The sequence below is a fragment of the Entelurus aequoreus genome, linkage group LG02, assembly GCF_033978785.1.
Source record: "Entelurus aequoreus isolate RoL-2023_Sb linkage group LG02, RoL_Eaeq_v1.1, whole genome shotgun sequence".
NCBI lineage: Eukaryota > Metazoa > Chordata > Actinopteri > Syngnathiformes > Syngnathidae > Entelurus > Entelurus aequoreus.
Window position 1 is genome coordinate 91,880,086 of NC_084732.1, and position 22,213 is coordinate 91,902,298.

General features: G+C 39.8%; 1 protein-coding gene across 2 annotated transcripts in view; it reads left to right on the forward strand.

Annotated features, from left to right (window-relative positions):
* Positions 1 to 22,213, forward strand: part of pla2r1 (phospholipase A2 receptor 1) — a 90,564-nt gene that overhangs the window by 20,517 nt on the left and 47,834 nt on the right. For both annotated transcript variants that reach the window (XM_062035037.1, XM_062035046.1), the window contains exons 9-14: positions 3,773 to 3,880; positions 6,482 to 6,594; positions 6,667 to 6,830; positions 12,139 to 12,347; positions 18,767 to 18,912; positions 20,586 to 20,670. In XM_062035037.1, the coding sequence (XP_061891021.1) occupies positions 3,773 to 3,880; positions 6,482 to 6,594; positions 6,667 to 6,830; positions 12,139 to 12,347; positions 18,767 to 18,912; positions 20,586 to 20,670 (825 nt within the window). The remainder of the gene's footprint in view (positions 1 to 3,772; positions 3,881 to 6,481; positions 6,595 to 6,666; positions 6,831 to 12,138; positions 12,348 to 18,766; positions 18,913 to 20,585; positions 20,671 to 22,213) is intronic.

Consider the following 22,213-nt stretch of genomic DNA (forward strand, 5'->3'; position numbering starts at 1 on the left):
TTTTTCGACGAAGAATATTTGTGAAATATTTCTTCAAACTTATTATGATTAAAATTCAAAAAAAATATTCTGGCAAATCTAGAAAATCTGTAGAATCAAATTGAAATCTTATTTCAAAGTCTTTTGAATTTCTTTTAAAATTTTTGTTCTGGAAAATCTAGAAGAAATAATTATTTGTCTTTGTTAGAAATATAGCTTGGTCCAATTTGTTGTATATTCTAACAAAGTGTAGATTGGATTTTAAACTATTTAAAACATGTCATCAAAATTCTAAAATTAATCTTAATCAGGAAAAATTACTAATGATGTTCCATAAATTATTTTTTTAATTTTTTCAAAAAGATTCGAATTAGCTAGTTTTTCTCGGTTGAATTTTGAATTTTAAAGAGTCGAAATTGAAGATAAACTATGTTTCAAAATTTAATTGTCATTTTTTTTCGTGTTTTCTCCTCTTTTAAACCGTTCAATTAAGTGTAAATATCATTAATTATTAATAATAACATAGAGTTAAAGGTAAATTGAGCAAATTGGCTATTTCTGGCAATTTATTTAAGTGTGTATCAAACTGGTAGCCCTTCGCATTAATCACTACCCAAGAAGTAGCTCTTGGTTTCAAAAAGGTTGGTGACCCCTGGTCTAAGGTTTGTGTGTTAAATAAATAATAATCTTTGTGAATGACACATGTTTTCATTGTCAAGGTTGTAAACTGTTAGTAGGTAAGATATAATTATTGAATATGATTAAAATGAAGAGTGATATTACTAACTCAGTGTTAATATTTGAGTGGGCCCCAAGGTCAAAAGGGTTAAGAACCCCTGAATTATAATACCACATTATTGTTATTACTGTGTGAATACTTTTCACTGAAAAGCGTTTCTCTACAAAAGATTGCAGTTCTTTGTTTTTATCCATTAAAACGACATGTTGTTGTTTTGTATTGGCAGTGGTGCGCTAAATATTACAACCCTATTAAGAAACCGGTGTTTTATTACTTCACTTTGTTGCCGCTGCATAAGCTAAAGATACTGAGAATATTTCACTTCCAAATTCATCAGTCCGGTCCTTTGTTGACATTTCACTGGCCCCCTTTGTCACTAATCACAGCAGTGCATCTTTCCATGCCTTTCCCCGTAAGTTCCACCCTCCATGTCATTCCACGCTCTCAGAAGCTCATTCCACAGAGTTTCCTTCCAGTCTACATTTGATCTGTCCAGATTCCTTCCATCCCATCCCTCCTCATGTCTGTGGAACATTTATGATGCAATATCAGTAAGGTTCAAGCTTCTGTTATGAAAGAAACAAGGTTTTTATTTCGAGATCGACTGATGTGTTTTTTTCAGGGGCTGATACTGATACCGATTGTTAGTAGTCAGCAGGGCAATAAGGTGATATTCATTAGCAGTAAAAGTGATTTAAAGATGAATATTATATGTCAGTTAACATCTGGACAAGGCTTTAAGTTGTTTTTTAACAATAATGTTTAGGAAAGGTGGGACCAGTGGTGATGACGACATAATGTTTGATGTTGTGTTTAATTTACCATCAAACACCTTTATTAGGTGTGTCTCAGAGGAACATCAACATTTTATTTCTAAATATAGAACATCTCCTGGGAAAATTGGTCAAAACATGACATTTCTCTACATCCCAATAACTCCTCTACTCCATTGTATACCCTTTTATAACACTTTATGGAGTTAATACACTGTAAAGTTTCCTCGTGAGGAACCCTAAAATGATTGGTTGGTTAGTAGGTTGAAGTTTATTTGGAATTTGTACACTCAATATAATACATCACATATTTGACATATTTTCAAGCTTATTTAATCCTACCCTTGTTCCATTTCATAGCCATTACTAACACATATGTTCACTTCCTGTTATCGATTCATAAAACAATTTAGTTCAATGACAGCCCCCCTGCCGCCCTGAAAGGAACAAGCGGTAGAAAATGGATGTATTTCTAAATGGTACGATTGCCATGAAATATGGGATTTCTAAATATGTCAAACAATGAAATAAAACTAACTCTGAGATCCTCCATGTAGCCTATTTAGGTCGACAATTTGTTCCTCAATGTTACAGAAATGAGCTGCTGCCTTCTCTTCCTTACTTACTGTTGCGTTGACCAGCATTCCTCCAATGGGGAATTCAAATTGCTAGTCTCTCCCAGATTCTTTTTATGGCACATAAGCTGATGTTTATATTCAATCAACAGGCAGTAATTGGTATTTTGTGGTTTATTCTCCAAGCTTAGAGGAAAAACGTGAGACCAATCTAGCACACCAGCGTTCTCCAGCCCGGTCCAGATCGGTCTAGCTCGGTCTCCCCTCAAACCCCCGGAAGTCCCGTGATCTTCCCTCTGTCCCTCGCCCCCACTCCCTTTGTTTAGACTACTCCGAGTTATCTCTACTCTGACACATTCCAATCTAGAAGGCCAACACCTTACTATGAGACTCAAAAGAAGGAAGAATACTAGCTATTCTTTATATGACTATAGGAGTTTAGAAAGAAGTAACACTTAAATATGGATATGATTCTGATCTGCTTCCAACATTACTTATATATTTCATCTAATATTTGTCAAGATGTTTACACAAAGTTTGGATTGTTGGCACGTTGTTCTTTGGTTGAATGACGGAACATGACAACTGGGCCTGCTTCTTTAATGAGCCCACGTGTTGCGAACGGAGGCTTGTCGCGTGATCGCGATCTGCTGTAGCAAAAAGCAATGGGTACCAGGAAAGAAGGACAAAAACTGGAATTCTCAGTTAAAAAGGGAGGTTCTGACCAGTACTTGTAAGCAGAGGAGATGTGCTGTTGACAATCAGCACTAAAGGAGCGCTGGTTATTACTAACTTACTCTCTACTTTTATTTATAACTGGTATCATATGTGTATATGTAGTATCCACTGATATATTTATGTTGTAGTTTAAAAAAATTAAGAAATACAGATTAAAAGCTATACGTCAAAAGACCAGATATTGGCGCTGATAATCGGCACAGGCAGTAATTGGTTAATTCCCAGTTTTATCAGTCGATCAATCAACAAATAACCTTTATTTAACCAGGTAAACCTCATTGAGATTAAAATCACTTTTCCAAGAGTGACCTGGCCAAGATGACAGCAAGTTACAGAAATACGTACAAGAACAACAAAACAGCCGCAGTCCCACACCACAAGTAAAACATAAATGATTGACATAAAAACAAGTGATAGGTCAAAACAATGTATAAAATATGTTAAAAACAAGTACAATGTCCAACAGAAACAGTTTTCTCGATCCTTTAAAATGGTCGGAAATTCCCCCAAAGTGATCAGCTCAGGTAACCTCAGCTGATCAGGTAACCTGAGCTCCTCTCAGTTGATTCAGCTGGCACTGAACAACATCAAAAGCAGACTACAGGAGCTCAAAGCTTTGCTCTAAAGAGGGGGATGAACAATATATGAACACACTATCTGACACATTATCCCAGAGATGTATTGGGGTCATTCCATTGAAATAAGAGCAGGTAATGGTAAGTGTTCTAATATTTTTGCACACTACTGTATTTTTCGAACATGGTATTTAATGGACACCGCCTAGTCAGGCCTATTTAAATCATGTTTCAAGGCTTTGAAAGTCGATTTGGGCGCCTTCGCCCTGGCATGCATGATGTCAGAGGGTTACGTCTAATTTGTAAAAAAAAAAAAAAAAAAAATTTTGACGGACAAACTGCAGGGAATGATCAATTATAACAATCGGAAATCATTTGACTTCTCTTCCACAGGAAGGTGCCTGGCTGTTGGTGTCATGTGACGAGCGACTTCCTGCTGTGTGTAGAAAAGAAAGTTCATCAGTTCATCAACCTGGAACCTGGGATGAAGGCTGCCCTGAGGTGCACACACACACACACACACACACACACACACACACACACACACACACATACACGTCTTGCCTACTTTGTGTGGACCCACGTTTGGTCAGTAGGTTGTGGGGGCCCCCCTTTCCACTATAGCTAGAAGGATGAAAATTAGGGATGTCCGATAATATCGGCCTGCCGATAAATGCGTTAAAATGTAATATCGGAAATTATCGGTATCGGTTTTTTTATTATCTGTATCGTTGTTTTTTTTGTTTGTTTTTGTTTTTTTTATTAAATCAACATAAAAAACACAAGATACACTTGCAATTAGTGCACCAACCCAAAAAACAGTTATCAATATTCTGGTTCCTACTCTATATATCAATATATATCAATACAGTCTGCAAGGGATACAGTCCGTAAGCACACATGATTGTGCGTGCTGCTGCTCCACTAATAGTACTAACCTTTAACAGTTAATTTTACTCATTTTCATTAATTACTAGTTTCTATGTAACTGTTTTTATATTGTTTTACTTTCTTTTTTATTCAAGAAAATGTTTTTAATTTAGTTATCTTATTTTATTATTATTTTTAAAAAGTACCTTATCTTCACCATACATGGTTGTCCAAATTAGGCATAATAATGTGTTAATTCCACGACTGCATATATCGGTTGATATCGGTATCGGTTGATATCGGTATTGGTAATTAAAGAGTTGGATAATATCGGAATATCGGATATCGGCAAAAAGCCATTATCGGACATCCCTAATGAAAATAATATATCTAGCACTAGATGGGAGTAGAGAGTTGCAACCTCAATTCAGAATGCAAAACACACAAAGTAAAAAAAAAAATTTTACTTCTGTAGTTGTGAGGACTCACCGCTGTTGTTAGCTAGATTTGACCGTACACACACATAGTAATAAGTTCTGTGAGTTGGTCGTTTTTAAGGACAGCAAAGTACTCAATGAAGGTAACACATCTAAATTGAAAATAAATCATATCTTGCTCATTTCTCAACCTTTCCCAAACACTCCCCCCGGAAGAAGAAAGCATTTGGTTAATTATTGTTGTTCAAGTTAAGGATTTGGGGGATTTCTGATCATTTGTGAGGGCACCAAAGGGACTTCCGTATTTGTGAGCGCATCGGCAGAGCAACTCACACAGGGCAGTTGAGGCTGTCACACACACACACACACACACACACACACACACACACACACACACACACACACACACACACACACACACACACACACTCACACAAAAATGTGTTTTGGTTGCATTGAATGAATACAATCACAGTGGTCCTCAGAACAATGAGCTCATTCACCGGACTCATGACGTCATTTCTGGCCTTCTTGTTGCTCCTTGCCTGGACTTGACACAAATATCCCAGCCCTGAGTCACCAGGCCCTTTCATACCCTGAAAGCCAACGCCGCGGTAGCCCAGACAGGCACAATGTCCGCCATGACGCATCCAGACTCCTCAGACTTCTGCTGAAGTCTGCCTTGGCACGTTGAATGGTGTGCCATGTTTGTTTTGGTGCAGCCTTTCTCAGCAGTATGACTCACATCTGGAAACCCCCCCCCAGAACTATATCTCTTTTGTTCCACCTCAGTATTGCGTTTCTGCACAAAATGGAGTGCGAGCCCTTAACTCCAAGCTGAGGCCAGGTGAGGGCTAGAAGGGGAGCCGGGGGTCAAACGGGGGCTCTCAATTGACAGCACTTGTCAAAACACGACTGAAACTACAAAGGCCACCATTGTTCAAACATTCATGTTTTAGTCGACATTAGGCCTGGGACAATATTGCACAAGTCAACTTACCGGACGATAACAGAAAATGAAATCCTACTATGGACTGGACTCACACTATTATGTTAGATCCAGTATGGACTGGACTCTCACACTATTATGTTAGATCCACTATGGACTGGACTCTCACACTATTATGTTAGATCCAGTATGGACTGGACTCACACTATTATGTTAGATCCACTATGGACTGGACTCTCGCACTATTATGTTAGATCCACTATGGACTGGACTCTCACACTATTATGTTAGATCCACTATAGACTGGACTCCCACACTATTATGTTAGATCCAGTATGGACTGGACTCACACTATTATGTTAGATCCACTATGGACTGGACTCTCACACTATTATGTTAGATCCAGTATGGACTGGACTCTCACTATTATGTTAGATCCACTATGGACTGGACTCTCACACTATTATGTTAGATCCACTATGGACTGGACTCTCACTATTATGTTAGATCCACTATGGACTGGACTCTCACACTATTATGTTAGATCCAGTATGGACTGGACTCACACTATTATGTTAGATCCAGTATGGACTGGACTCACACTATTATGTTAGATAAGGTATGGACTGGACTCTCACTATTATGTTAGATCCAGTATGGACTGGACTCTCACTATTATGTTAGATCCACTATGGACTGGACTCACACTATTATGTTAGATCCAGTATGGACTGGACTCTCACTATTATGTTAGATCCACTATGGACTCTCCCTATTATGTTAGATCCAGTATGGACTGGACTGTCCCACTATGAGATGAATGAGTGTACAGTATTTTGGTGTCAGGGCTGGAAGCGTCACGGCCGCTCCTGCTACACCTTCACCAGCCACGAGCAGACCTACGAGGAGGCACGCGGAGGCTACTACTGCAACGCTCCCCTGCTCACCGTAGAGAACAGGTGGTTTGTGAGGGACTCCACACATGTGCCTTCATTCCAAAGAACTTGGTCAACATTTCCCGGGTCCAACAGGTTCCAGCAGGCGTTCATCGACAGTTTGCTGAGTGCTGGCGGGGCCAACAGCAGCATGCACTACTGGATGGGCCTGAGGGACGTGGACCAGCAGTACTCATGGCTTCATCACAACGGATCCACCCTGCCGCTCACCTTCACCAACTGGAACAAACATCAGCCAGGTAGACGTTACATCACTGTGTCCAACTCAAGGCTCGGGGGCCAGATGTGGCCCGCGAAAGTCAATAAAGTACTTCATCTTTTCTTACTAAATACAATTGTCCTTTCCATTTTGATTTAAATGGAGACCGGGCTTTCTGCTCCGTCGCTCCCAGTCTGTGGAACGCTCTCCCTGACCACCTGAGGGCACCACAGACTGTGGATGCTTTTAAAAAAGGCTTAAAAACCCATCTTTTTAAAAAAGCCTATTTTTAGATATATGCATACTAGTTTTAGCTATTTGGTTGTTCTAGTTTTTATTTTTATTTATTTTTTATTATCTTTTTATTTATTTGATTTTATTTTTTTAATACACTGTAGCACTTTGAGGTTGTTTACTCAATCTAAAGTGCTTTTTACAAATAAAATATATTATTATTATTATTAAAACTACATGCACTGTATGCAATATCCATCCATCCATCCATTTTCTACCGCTTGTCCCGTTCGGGGTTGCGGGGGGTGCTGGAGCCTATCTCAGCTGCATTCGGGCGGAAGGCGGAGTACACCCTGGACAAGTCACCACCTCATCACAGGGCCAACACAGATAGACAGACAACATTCACACACTAGGGTCAATTTTAGTGTTGCCAATCAACCTATCCCCAGGTGCACGTTTTGGAAGTGGGAGGGGCCTATCCCCAGGTGCATGTCTTTGGAGGTGGGAGGGGCCTATCCCCAGCTGCATGTTTTTGGAGGTGGGAGGGGCCTATTCCCAAGTGCATGTTTTTGGAGGTGGGAGGGGCCTATTCCCAGGTGCATGTTTTTGGAGGTGGGAGGGGCCTATCCCCAGGTGCATGTTTTTGGAGGTGGGAGGGGCCTATCCCCAGGTGCATGTCTTTGGAGGTGGGAGGGGCCTATCCCCAGGTGCATGTCTTTGGAGGTGGGAGGGGCCTATCCCCAGGTGCATGTCTTTGGAGGTGGGAGGGGCCTATCCCCAGGTGCATGTTTTTGGAGGTGGGAGGGGCCTATCCCCAGGTGTATGTCTTTGGAGGTGGGAGGAGCTTATCCCCAGGTGCATGTTTTTGGAGGTGGGAGGAAGCCGGAGAACCCAGAGGGAACCCACGCAGTCACGGGGAGAACATGCAAACCCCACACAGAAAGATCCCGAGCCCGGGATTGAACCCAGGACTACTTCGTATTGTGAGGCACATGCATTAACCCCTGTCCTACCGTGCTGCCCAAGTACTTCATCTTTTCTTACTAAATACAATTGTCCTTTCCATTTTGATTTAAAAGTACATGCACTGCATGCAATATCTTCTAAACTTACTTTTTTTTTTCAATTAATGTAACAATCCATTTATTATCATAAATTCCAAACATTTTTTTTGTTAAAATAAATACTGCTTGATTCACGATTTCTTAACATTTTATTATTTAAATTGTACACTGATCAAATGACAATCAATTTTACGCAAAAAAAACAACAACTGTCGGCTCAAGTTTCAAGAAGTGTGGGGTGGTTTATTTTTAAAAGACTTCTCACATTTAACCCCGGTTGAAAGGTCGATAATTGATGAGCCTTTTGTCTGCTTATGCGTGTTGCCGCACCGTGTTGGCAGTGGCTTCATGTCAATATTTGCCTGATGCACGAATGCAGCTGAGATAGGCACCCCCAAAAAGGGACAAGCGGTAGAAATGGATGGACGGATGGAGGGTTTTTTTCCCTAGGTTATTATTTTTATTGTATTTTATATATAATTTGTGTGGGTTAAGAACATTGGACATGTGTTTAATTGTATTTCTGAAAAAAAAAAAGAAAAAAAAAAGAACATAAACAATGAGTGTGCTAAACAAGAAAGTGCAAATGCAATACGGTAAAAAGGGTCGAATAAAAAGTTTAAAAAATTTGCAGAATAAAAAATAATAATAACAAAAGTGCGACAAATTGAAAAATACAACTAAAGCGAAGGGGTACACAAGTAAATACGCTGCAGGACTGCTTGTATCGCACATGATATCACACACAAGTAAACAGGCTGCAGGACTGCTTGTATCGCACATGCTATCACACACAAGTAAACAGGCTGCAGGACTGCTTGTATCGCACATGATATCACACACAAGTAAACAGGCTGCAGGACTGCTTGTATCGCACATGATATCACACACAAGTAAACAGGCTGCAGGACTGCTTGTATCACACATGATATCACACACAAGTAAATACGCTGCAGGACTGCTTGTATCGCACATGATATCTCACACACAAGTAAACAGGCTGCAGGACTGCTTGTATCGCAAATGATATCACACACAAGTAAACACGCTGCAGGACTGCATGTATCGCACATGATATCACACACAAGTAAACACGCTGCAGGACTGCTTGTATCGCACATTATATCACACACAAGTAAACACGCTGCAGGACTGCTTGTATCGCACATGATATCACACACAAGTAAACACGCTGCAGGACTGCATGTATCGCACATGATATCACACACAAGTAAACACGCTGCAGGACTGCTTGTATCGCAAATGATATCACACACAAGTAAACACGCTGCAGGACTGCATGTATCGCACATGATATCACACACAAGTAAACACGCTGCAGGACTGCTTGTATCGCACATTATATCACACACAAGTAAACACGCTGCAGGACTGCTTGTATCGCACATGATATCACACACAAGTAAACACGCTGCAGGACTGCATGTATCGCACATGATATCACACACAAGTAAACACGCTGCAGGACTGGTTGTATCGCACATGATACCACACACAAGGTAACACGCTGCAGGACTGCTTGTATCGCACATGATATCACACACGAGTAAACACGCTGCAGGACTGCATGTATCGCACATGATATCACACACAATTAAACACTCTGCAGGACTGCATGTATCGCACATGATACCACACACAAGTAAACACGCTGCAGGACTGCTTGTATCACACATGATATCACACACAAGTAAACACGCTGCAGGACTGCTTGTATCTCACATGATATCACACACAAGTAAACACGTTGCAGGACTGCTTGTATTGCACATGATATCACACACACAAGTAAACCCGCTGCAGGACTGCATGTATCGCACATTATATCACACAAAGTAAACACGCTGCAGGACTGCTTGTATCTCACATGATATCACACACAAGTAAACACGTTGCAGGACTGCTTGTATCGCACATTATATCACACACAAGTAAACACGCTGCAGGACTGCTTGTATTGCACATGATATCACACACACAAGTAAATACGCTGCAGGACTGCTTGTATCGCACATGATATCACACACAAGTAAACAGGCTGCAGGACTGCTTGTATCGCAAATGATATCACACACAAGTAAACACGCTGCAGGACTGCATGTATCGCACATGATATCACACACAAGTAAACACGCTGCAGGACTGCTTGTATCGCACATTATATCACACGCAAGTGAACACGCTGCAGGACTGCTTGTTTCGCACATGATATCACACGCAAGTAAACACGCTGCAGGACTGCATGTATCGCACATGATATCACACACAAGTAAACACGCTGCAGGACTGCATGTATCGCACATGATATCACACACAAGTAAACACGCTGCAGGACTGCTTGTATCTCACATGATATCACACACAAGTAAACACGCTGCAGGACTGCTTGTATTGCACATGATATCACACACAAGTAAACACGCTGCAGGACTGCTTGTATTGCACATGATATCACACACAAGTAAACACGTTGCAGGACTGCTTGTATCACACATGATATCACACACAAGTAAACACGCTGCAGGACTGCATGTATCGCACATGATATCACACACAAGTAAACAGGCTGCAGGACTGCTTGTATCGCAAATGATATCACACACAAGTAAACACGCTGCAGGACTGCTTGTATCGCACATGATATCACACACAAGTAAACACGCTGCAGGACTGCATGTATCGCACATGATATCACACACAAGTAAACACGCTGCAGGACTGGTTGTATCGCACATGATACCACACACAAGGTAACACGCTGCAGGACTGCTTGTATCGCACATGATATCACACACGAGTAAACACGCTGCAGGACTGCATGTATCGCACATGATATCACACACAATTAAACACTCTGCAGGACTGCATGTATCGCACATGATACCACACACAAGTAAACACGCTGCAGGACTGCTTGTATCACACATGATATCACACACAAGTAAACACGCTGCAGGACTGCTTGTATCTCACATGATATCACACACAAGTAAACACGTTGCAGGACTGCTTGTATTGCACATGATATCACACACACAAGTAAACCCGCTGCAGGACTGCATGTATCGCACATTATATCACACAAAGTAAACACGCTGCAGGACTGCTTGTATCTCACATGATATCACACACAAGTAAACCCGCTGCAGGACTGCATGTATCGCACATTATATCACACAAAGTAAACACGCTGCAGGACTGCTTGTATCTCACATGATATCACACACAAGTAAACACGTTGCAGGACTGCTTGTATCGCACATTATATCACACACAAGTAAACACGCTGCAGGACTGCTTGTATTGCACATGATATCACACACACAAGTAAATACGCTGCAGGACTGCTTGTATCGCACATGATATCACACACAAGTAAACAGGCTGCAGGACTGCTTGTATCGCAAATGATATCACACACAAGTAAACACGCTGCAGGACTGCATGTATCGCACATGATATCACACACAAGTAAACACGCTGCAGGACTGCTTGTATCGCACATTATATCACACGCAAGTGAACACGCTGCAGGACTGCTTGTTTCGCACATGATATCACACGCAAGTAAACACGCTGCAGGACTGCATGTATCGCACATGATATCACACACAAGTAAACACGCTGCAGGACTGCATGTATCGCACATGATATCACACACAAGTAAACACGCTGCAGGACTGCTTGTATCGCACATGATATCACACACAAGTAAACACGCTGCAGGACTGCTTGTATTGCACATGATATCACACACAAGTAAACACGCTGCAGGACTGCTTGTATTGCACATGATATCACACACAAGTAAACACGTTGCAGGACTGCTTGTATCACACATGATATCACACACAAGTAAACACGCTGCAGGACATGATATCACACACATATATTATACACTGTTACAAGCGGCCCTCAATAAAACCACTTGGACAACCCAGCTTTAAATTGATATCAACATAATAACAATCTGTCTTTCTCCAACGATGTTTCTTGTTTGTTGACTCCTCTTCTGTCCTTCCTTAGTCAGCGCCAGCGGCTGCGTGGCGATGTCCGCCGGGCGTGCTCTGGGCCGCTGGGAGGTCAAAGACTGCCATTCCTTCAAGGCCTTCTCGCTCTGCCAGCTGAGCATCAGCAGCGACCAGGAAGTGCAGCTGCCAGAAGCTCACCTGGACGCCTTCAGCACCTGTCCTCCAGGTTGGGAATCGCAGGCCGGACTCCTCTACTGTTTTAAGGTGAAGTCCCGACTAACAATGTTCTCTCTGCTGCCATCATGTGGACACTCAGTGTTTTCACATCATAAAGTGTCTCTCTGGAGGCATGGAACTGCAATGATGTCAATGCATAGCTGAAAGATTATTCAGGGTCAAGTCCAGGTGTGTCCATACTTTGAAAAATCAAAACACACGGCGGCCATTTTGATTATTTTAATTTTCAAAACCAATACAACATTTATTGTAACCATTAGGGCTCCCCTCCATTGTCACTAGAACCATCTACAACAGTGGTCCCCAACCACCGGTACCGGTCTGTGCACTGCAAAAAGTCAGTGTTCATAACATATAGGGATGTCCGATAATGGCTTTTTGCCGATATCCCGATATTGTCCAACTCTTTAATTACCGATACCGATATCAACCAATATATACAGTCGTGGAATTAACACATTATTATGCCTAATTTGGACAACCAGGTATGGTGAAGATAAGGTACTTTTTAAAAAAAATTATAAAATAAAATAAGATCAATAAATTAAAAACATTTTCTTGAATAAAAAAGAAAGTAAAACAATATAAAAACAGTTACATAGAAACTAGTAATGAATGAAAATGAGTAAAATTAACTGTTAAAGGTTAGTACTATTAGTGGAGCAGCAGCACGCACAATCATGTGTGCTTACAGACTGTATCCCTTGCAGACTGTATTGATATATATTGCTATATAATGCTTACGGACTGTATCCCTTGCAGACTGTATTGATATATATTGATATATAATGCTTACGGACTGTATCCCTTGCAGACTGTATTGATATATATTGATATATAATGCTTACGGACTGTATCCCTTGCAGACTGTATTGATATATATTGATATATAATGCTTACGGACTGTATCCCTTGCAGACTGTATTGATATATATTGATATATAATGCTTACGGACTGTATCCCTTGCAGACTGTATTGATATATATTGACATATAATGCTTACGGACTGTATCCCTTGCAGACTGTATTGATATATATTGATATATAATGTAGGAACCAGAATATCAATAACAGAAAGAAACAACCCTTTTGTGTGAATGAGGAGGGAGGTTTTTTGGGTTGGTGCATTAATTGTAAGTGTATCTTGTGTTTTTATGTTGATTTAATTAAAAAAAAAAAAAAAAGAAAGAAAAAAACGATACCGATAATTTAAAAAAAACGATACCGATAATTTCCGATATTACATTTTAACGCATTTATCGGCCGATAATATCGGCAGGCCGATATCATCGGACATCCCTAATAACATAGACAATTTAGAGTGAAAAGCACATTTTATTTTCACTCGCATACAAAACATTCTAACTTAAATTGTTGCCCCGGCTTGGAGACTCTCCCGAAGGACAGTGCGGGGAAGACACAACAAACTACCTTGTTGTTGTTGTTGTTGTTGACTTTGGACTGCAGGCCTGGCCCTAACCAATCTGGCGCCCTAGGCAAGATTTTAGGTGGCGCCCCCCCCACATCGGCAGTGAAGTGTATATCACAAGAAACCGACCTTTTTTTTTTACTTAAAGAAAGCAAATTAACATATTATATGAGAATGTTATGTTATGATTATCTTTAACCGAATCACAGCAGTGCTCAAATTAAAAAACAGCATTCCCTCTCATGTGATATTGCTTAATTAACATTAATGATGTGCACTTTAACAACTAGGCTTACAACTATACCTAATATATAAAGGGGTGGAAAAGTGACTATTACCTGCAGGGCAAACATTAGCTAACCAGAAGGCAATAACAATGTCAACAAAAAACACCTGCTTAAAAGATCTAATACAAATGTCCCTGAGGAATGTAAGGTGGGAGTACTGTAATTACCTAACGTTACATTATTATTTTCCATAACAATTTAGCCCCCTCCACAATATTAACCCGACGTTAAAACAGAACTAGCTATTTATTGATGAGCAATTGCCGAATCATGTAACATTAGCTTAATGCTAAAAAGCCAGGTTACTATCACATTCTGTAACAGACAAATCATTTAATGTAGGCTAACGTTACCTACCTGCTACCTCTGTCTTTTTCTCGTTTCTCCTCCTCTTCTTTTCTATATTTTTTCTTCCCTGGGCACCTGACAGTTTTGGCCGTTTTGACATCTTGTGTTGACTTTTTGATGTGGTAAGAGTCATGATACGGGAAGGGAGGGGGCGCACCGTGCGGGGGGATAGGGGGGGGGGGGCGTAATGTTGTAACAAATAATATGTCTATTAAATAGGCTTTACTTTGCATTTTAATTAACGTGGGATTATTTTTTGTATTTAGAAATAATAGTACCAACTTTTTTTTTTTTTTTTCTCTCCAACATTTGTGGCACTGGCGTGGCGCCCCCTAATGGACGGCGCTCTTAGCATTTGCCTATACGGCCTATGCCACGGGCCGGCCCTGTTGGACTGACTATCGGCTGCACGATATCAAGGCTGCAGAACAGAGACACACTGCAGGCGTACACACACACATGCATCCACAAAAAAAATACACGCCACAGACACATACCCCACCCCCAACTAAACGCCCTTGACGCAAATCCAATAGGGGTGATGGACGGATGGGCAGCGCCTGAGAGCTGCGGCCCGCCACCATGGCCCCCCTCCCCCTCCCCTCTGTTGCTAGATATCTCAAGATGTACGTTGTAATATGTGTATGTGCTTTTTCCCCACTCCAGACAGTCTAGATCAGGGGTGTCCAAACTTTTTCCACTGAGGGCCGCACACTGAAAAATCAAAGCAAGCGGGGGCCATTTTGGTATTTTTGATTTTAAAAACCAATACAATGTATGTATAAAAAAGATACATTTAGGCCTCCACTCAGACTTGATCCCGGGGACCCCAAAAGGTTTTGGTCCAAAAAAATATTACAAATGTGTCATTATTTAGTATTATTATTATTATTATTATTCAAGGTTTAAATCTCTAGATCAACATAAGGTCTATCTGTCAATATGACACTTTTAAAGATTTAAGTTGTATGCCGTTTTTGTCAAGGAAAACCGTGTTTTTTTATGGAAGAAAACACAAAATATGCAACATTTTCCCCCAATAAAATTTTAAAGTGGAATATTTGAGATTATATAATAATTGGAGTCTTAAAAAGGTCAATAACTCATAACAACATTGATTTTAATTCATTATTTTTTTGAGCAATGACACTTAAAAAAAAAAAGTCCCACTAAAATGATTGAGGATCCAAAAAGGCTCAGTTAAGTTTAAAACAATAAATCCAACATTTTTTTACACTTTTACCACTTAAGATCAACTTCAGATCTATCCGTCAATTATAAGTTTTATTGTTGTTTTTGTTTTTTGTTTGTTCTTTTTAGGCCCTTCTTTAAAAAACTTTGTTTTTTTAAATGGCAACCAAAAAATATGCAACATTTTCCCCCCCAAATATCTCAAAGTGGAATATTTCATGTGAAGTAATTGGAGCCTTGAATAGGTCAATAATTCATAATGACGTTGATTTTGATTCATTATTATTTTTTAAAGAAAGAAACAGCCTGCATGGCAGCTTTGTGTTATTAGAGTCAATAATGCAACATTTTCTTGTTACATTTCACCTGTTTGCTCTTTTATACCACTTTTTATGTTTTTAGATTTTTTTCATCGTATTTTTAGAATGTGCCGTGGGGCCTTTAAAAAATTACCTGCGGGCCGCAAATGGCCCCCGGGCCGCACTTTGGACACCCCTGGTCTAGATACCTAACCCTCCCAGGGGGTGAACAAGGGGATGGGTCAAATGCAGAGGACAAATTTCACCACACGTAGTGTGTGTGTGACAAGCATTGGTACTTTAACTGTAACTTTAAAGGCCTACTGAAATGATTTTTTTTTATTTAAACGGGAATAGCAGATCCATTCTATGTGTCATACTTGATCATTTTGCGATATTGCCATATTTTTGCTGAAAGGATTTAGTAGAGAAAATCGACGATAAAGTTGGCAACTTTTGCTCGCTGATAAAAAAAAGCCTTGCCTGTAGCGGAAGTAGCGTGACGTCACAGGAGCTAGTATTCCTCACAATTCCCCGTTGTTTACAATGGAGCGAGAGAGATTCGGACCGAGAAAGTGACGATTACCCCATTAATTTGAGCGAGGATGAAAGATTTGTGGATGAGGAACGTTACAGTGAAGGACTAGAGTGCAGTGCAGGACGTATCTTTTTTCGCTCTGACCGTAACTTAGGTACAAGCTGGCTCATTGGATTCCACACTTTCTCCTTTTTCTATTGTGGATCACGGATTTGTATTTTAAACCACCTGGGATACTATATCCTCTTGAAAATGAGAGTCGAGCACGCGAAATGGACATTTAAAGTGACTTTTATCTCCAAGACAATACATCGGTGACACACTTAGCTACTGAGCTAACGTGCTAGCATCGTTCTCAAATGAAGATGGATACAAAAATAAATAAACCCCTGACTGGAAGGATAGACAGAAGAGCAACAATACTATTAAACCATGGACATGTAACTACACGGTTAAAAATTCTCAGCCTGGTAAGGCTTAACAATGCTGTTGCTAACGACGCTACGGCTAATTTAGCAACTTAGCAACCGGACCTCACAGAACTATGTACTCTCTCCTTTTTCTATTGTAAATCACAGATTTGTATTTTAAACCACCTCGGATACTATATCCTCTTGAAAATGAGAGTCGAGCACGCGAAATGGACATTTAAAGTGACTTTTATCTCCAAGACAATACATCGGTGACACACTTAGCTACTGAGCTAACGTGCTAGCATCGTTCTCAAATGAAGATGGATACAAAAATAAATAAACCCCTGACTGGAAGGATAGACAGAAGAGCAACAATACTATTAAACCATGGACATGTAACTACACGGTTAAAAATTCTCAGCCTGGTAAGGCTTAACAATGCTGTTGCTAACGACGCTACGGCTAATTTAGCAACTTAGCAACCGGACCTCACAGAACTATGTACTCTCTCCTTTTTCTATTGTAAATCACAGATTTGTATTTTAAACCACCTCGGATACTATATCCTCTTGAAAATGAGAGTCGAGCACGCGAAATGGACATTTAAAGTGACTTTTATCTCCAAGACAATACATCGGTGACACACTTAGCTACTGAGCTAACGTGATAGCATCGTTCTCAAATGAAGATAGAAACAAAATAAATAAACCCCTGACTGGAAGGATAGACAGAAGACCAACAATACTATTAAACCATGTACATGTAACTACACGGTTAAAAATTCTCAGCCTGGTAAGGCTTAACTATGCTGTTGCTAACGACGCTAAGGCTAATTTAGCAACTTAGCAACCGGACCTCACAGAACTATGTACTCTCTCCTTTTTCTATTGTAAATCACAGATTTGTATTTTAAACCACCTCGGATACTATATCCTCTTGAAAATGAGAGTCGAGCACGCGAAATGGACATTTAAAGTGACTTTTATCTCCAAGACAATACATCGGTGACACACTTAGCTACTGAGCTAACGTGATAGCATCGTTCTCAAATGAAGATAGAAACAAAATAAATAAACCCCTGACTGGAAGGATAGACAGAAGAGCAACAATACTATTAAACCATGGACATGTAACTACACGGTTAAAAATTCTCAGCCTGGTAAGGCTTAACTATGCTGTTGCTAACGACGCTACGGCTAATTTAGCAACTTAGCAACCGGACCTCACATAACTATGTGCTCTCTCCTTTTTCTATTGTGGATCTTGGATTTGTATTTTAAACCACCTCAGATACTATATCCTCTTGAAAATGAGAGTCGAGCACGCGAAATGGACATTTAAAGTGACTTTTATCTCCACGACAATACATCGGTGACACACTTAGCTACTGAGCTAACGTGATAGCATCGTTCTCAAATGAAGATAGAAACAAAATAAATAAACCCCTGACTGGAAGGATAGACAGAAGACCAACAATAATATTAAACCATGTACATGTAACTACACGGTTAAAAATTCTCAGCCTGGTAAGGCTTAACAATGCTGTTGCTAACAACGCTAAGGCTAATTTAGCAACTTAGCAACCGGACCTCACAGAACTATGTGCTCTCTCCTTTTTCTATTGTGGATCACGGATTTGTATTTTAAAGCACCTGGGATACTATATCCTCTTGAAAATGAGAGTCGAGCACGTGAAATGGACATTTAAAGTGACTTTTATCTCCACGACAATACATCGGTGACACACTTAGACATCCTATCCTATCATCCTCTTTCTTCCCCCAGATGCAAGCAGCCACTAGGGGGCAGACTTGCCTTGCTTCTCCAGATGTTACGTAATCTAGTCTTCTGGTCAGGCAACAAGGAGTACAATTTTGCTCTTGACTTTAACGAAGAAGTGTTGACTCCTCAGCTGACGGTGAGTATTAATTGTCTTCCAGGTGTTCCACGATGAAAAAGTGCTGATGAAACGCTCGTGGGTGGAGGCCGATTTCTTTTGCCAGGCCCTGGGCAGCCAGCTGGTCACTTTCCATGGCTATGAGGAGCAGGTGTTTGTCCAGCAACTCCTCAGTCACATGTTCCAAGGGTTGGTACCGCCCTATGGCTTTTTTTTAATGCTGTCATCGTGCAGGCTGTAAGGATACTGTAACACCATGCCATTGACTACTATATTTCAGATACAGGGACTGTATCGCTGTGATGGTATTAGAATAGAAATGCGAGTTACAGCGTGTTAACTTGTGTGTGATATCATGTGCGATACACTCAGGCCTACAGTCTGTTTACTTGTGTGTGATATCATGTGCGATGCACTCAGGCATACAGTCTGTTTACTTGTGTGTGTAATATCATGTGCGATACACTCAGGCCTACAGTCTGTTTACTTGTGTGTGATATCATGTGCGATACACTCAGGCCTACAGTCTGTTTACTTGTGTGTGTGATATCATGTGCGATGCACTCAGGCCTACAGTCTGTTTACTTGTGTGTGATATCATGTGCGATGCACTCAGTCCTACAGTGTGTTTACTTGTGTGTGATATCATGTGCGATGCACTCAGGCCTACAGTCTGTTTACTTGTGTGTGATATCATGTGCGATACACTCAGGCCTACAGTCTGTTTACTTGTGTGTGATATCATGTGCGATACACTCAGTCCTACAGTCTGTTTACTTGTGTGTGATATCATGTGCGATACACTCAGGCCTACAGTCTGTTTACTTGTGTGTGATATCATGTGCGATGCACTCAGGCCTACAGTCTGTTTACTTGTGTGTGTGATATCATGTGCGATACACTCAGTCCTACAGTCTGTTTACTTGTGTGTGATATCATGTGCGATACACTCAGGCCTACAGTCTGTTTACTTGTGTGTGTGATATCATGTGCGATACACTCAGTCCTACAGTCTGTGTACTTGTGTGTGATATCATGTGCGATGCACTCAGGCCTACAGTCTGTTTACTTGTGTGTGATATCATGTGCGATGCACTCAGGCCTACAGTCTGTTTACTTGTGTGTGATATCACGTGCGATGCACTCAGGCCTACAGTCTGTTTACTTGTGTGTGATATCATGTGCGATGCACTCAGGCCTACAGTCTGTTTACTTGTGTGTGATATCATGTGCGATACACTCAGTCCTACAGTCTGTTTACTTGTGTGTGATATCATGTGCGATACACTCAGGCCTACAGTCTGTTTAGTTGTGTGTGATATAGGCAGTCCTGCAGCTTGTTTACTTGTGTGTGATATCATGTGTGATACAAGCAGTCCTGCAGGGTGTGTACTTGTGTGTGATATCATGTGCGATACGAGCAGTCCTGCAGCATGTTTACTTGTGTGTGATATCATGTGCGATACGAGCAGTCCTGCGGCGTGTTTACTTGTGTGTGATATCATGTGCGATACAAGCAGTCCTGCAGGGTGTGTACTTGTGTGTGATCGCACATGAAATCACACATAAGTAAACATGCTGCAGGACTGCTTGTATCGCACATGAAATCACTATTTAGAACAAATTCCCACTTCACTTCAACTTAAAGACAGCATAAGTCAATTCCAGACGGTTACAGTAATAATGACTATGTTTTCTAACATTCCACACTGCTAAATAACACAAGTGCGTACGAGTGCTGCCGCCATGGTAACGGTTGACACTTGAGGCCGCGATATCGAAATGGTCTCGTAAGTGGAAACGTTGTATCGGCCCAGGTCAGTTTTAAGAAGGACTGTTTGTGTTCTGCTGCTACTTTTCAGAACAGAGGCTCGCTGGTTTTGGGTGGGCCTGAACAAGAGAGACCCTGAACATCCTGGAGAGTGGGAGTGGTCCGATGGCTCACCTGTAAGTAGTCTTGATAATGTCCTCCACCTAAACACGCAGATCATGCTTGATGACGAGGGTGGATGAGAGGAAGACGGGGCGTGTCACACTCTCTCTGTCCCCCCTTGCACGCAGCGTTAACCAGGCACTGCAGGGGGTTTGCTCATTCATGTTTGAACTGATATTTGCCTTTTTTTGGACTAATTACAGATATTTGCCACAGCAAAATGTGTACTCACAGGAAAGATGCCTTCAAAGGGGATGCACACTCAATAATGTAAAAAAAAAAAAAAGTAATACTTATTATTTATATTGCTCTTTTTATCAGGAGATCTGAGAGGTAGGGAGCCCCTAAAGGGACATAAGGGGGGCAAAAAAAATGTAATAATTTTTTTTTTTTAGACATGTATCTCGTACGTACGAGAAAGTTTCTCGTGCGCAGGAAATACATGTCTAAAAAAAAAATTTTAAAAATTATTTAAAAAAAAATTTCCCTGCACGAGAAACTATCTCGTGCGTACGAGAAACTTTTTATAAAGTTATAAAAAAAAATTTTTAAAAATGTATAATTTATTTTATTTTATTTTATTTTTTTAGACATGTATCTTGTACGCACCAGATAGTTTCTCATGCGCACGAGATACATGTATAAAAAAAAAAAAATTATAATAGTTTTTTTTTTTTTTTTTATAACTTTATAAAAAAATGTTGAGGCTTTTTGAGATGCATGAGATACATGTCTAAAAAAAAAAATAAAAAAAATAAAAATTATAAACATTTTTTTTCCCCGCACGAGAAACTATCTCGTGCGTACAAGAAACTTTTTATAAAGTTATTAAAAAAAATGTATAATTTATTTTTACATTTTTTATTTTTTTTAGACATGTATCTCTTGCGCACCAGATAGTTTCTCATGCGCACGTGATACATGTCTAAAAAAAAAAAAAATTATAATAGTTTTTTTGTTTTTTTTTATAACCTTATAAAAAAATTTTGAGTCCGAAAAACTTTTTATAAAGTTATAAAAAAAAAAATTGAAAAATGTATAATTTATTTTATTTTATTTTATTTTTTTAGACATGTATCTTGTACGCACCAGATAGTTTCTCATGCGCACGTGATACATGTCTAAAAAAAAAAAAATTATAATAGTTTTTTTGGTTTTTTTTATAACTTTATAAAAAAAATTTGAGGCTTTTTGAGATGCATGAGATACATGTCTAAAAAAAAAAAAAAAAAAAAAAAAAATTATAATTTTTTTTTTCCCGCACGAGAAACTATCTCGTGCGTATGAGAAACTTTTTATAAAGTTATAAAAAAAATTTTTAAAAATTTATAATTAATTTTTTTATTTTTTATTTTTTTTAGACATGTATCTTTTGCGCACCAGATAGTTTCTCGCGCACACGAGATACATGTCTAAAAAAAAAAAAATTATAATAGTTTTTTTTTTTTTTTTTATAACTTTATAAAAAAATTTTGAGGCTTTTTGAGATGCATGAGATACATGTCTAAAAAAAAAAAAAAAATTTTTTTAAAATTATAATTTTTTTTTTCCCGCACG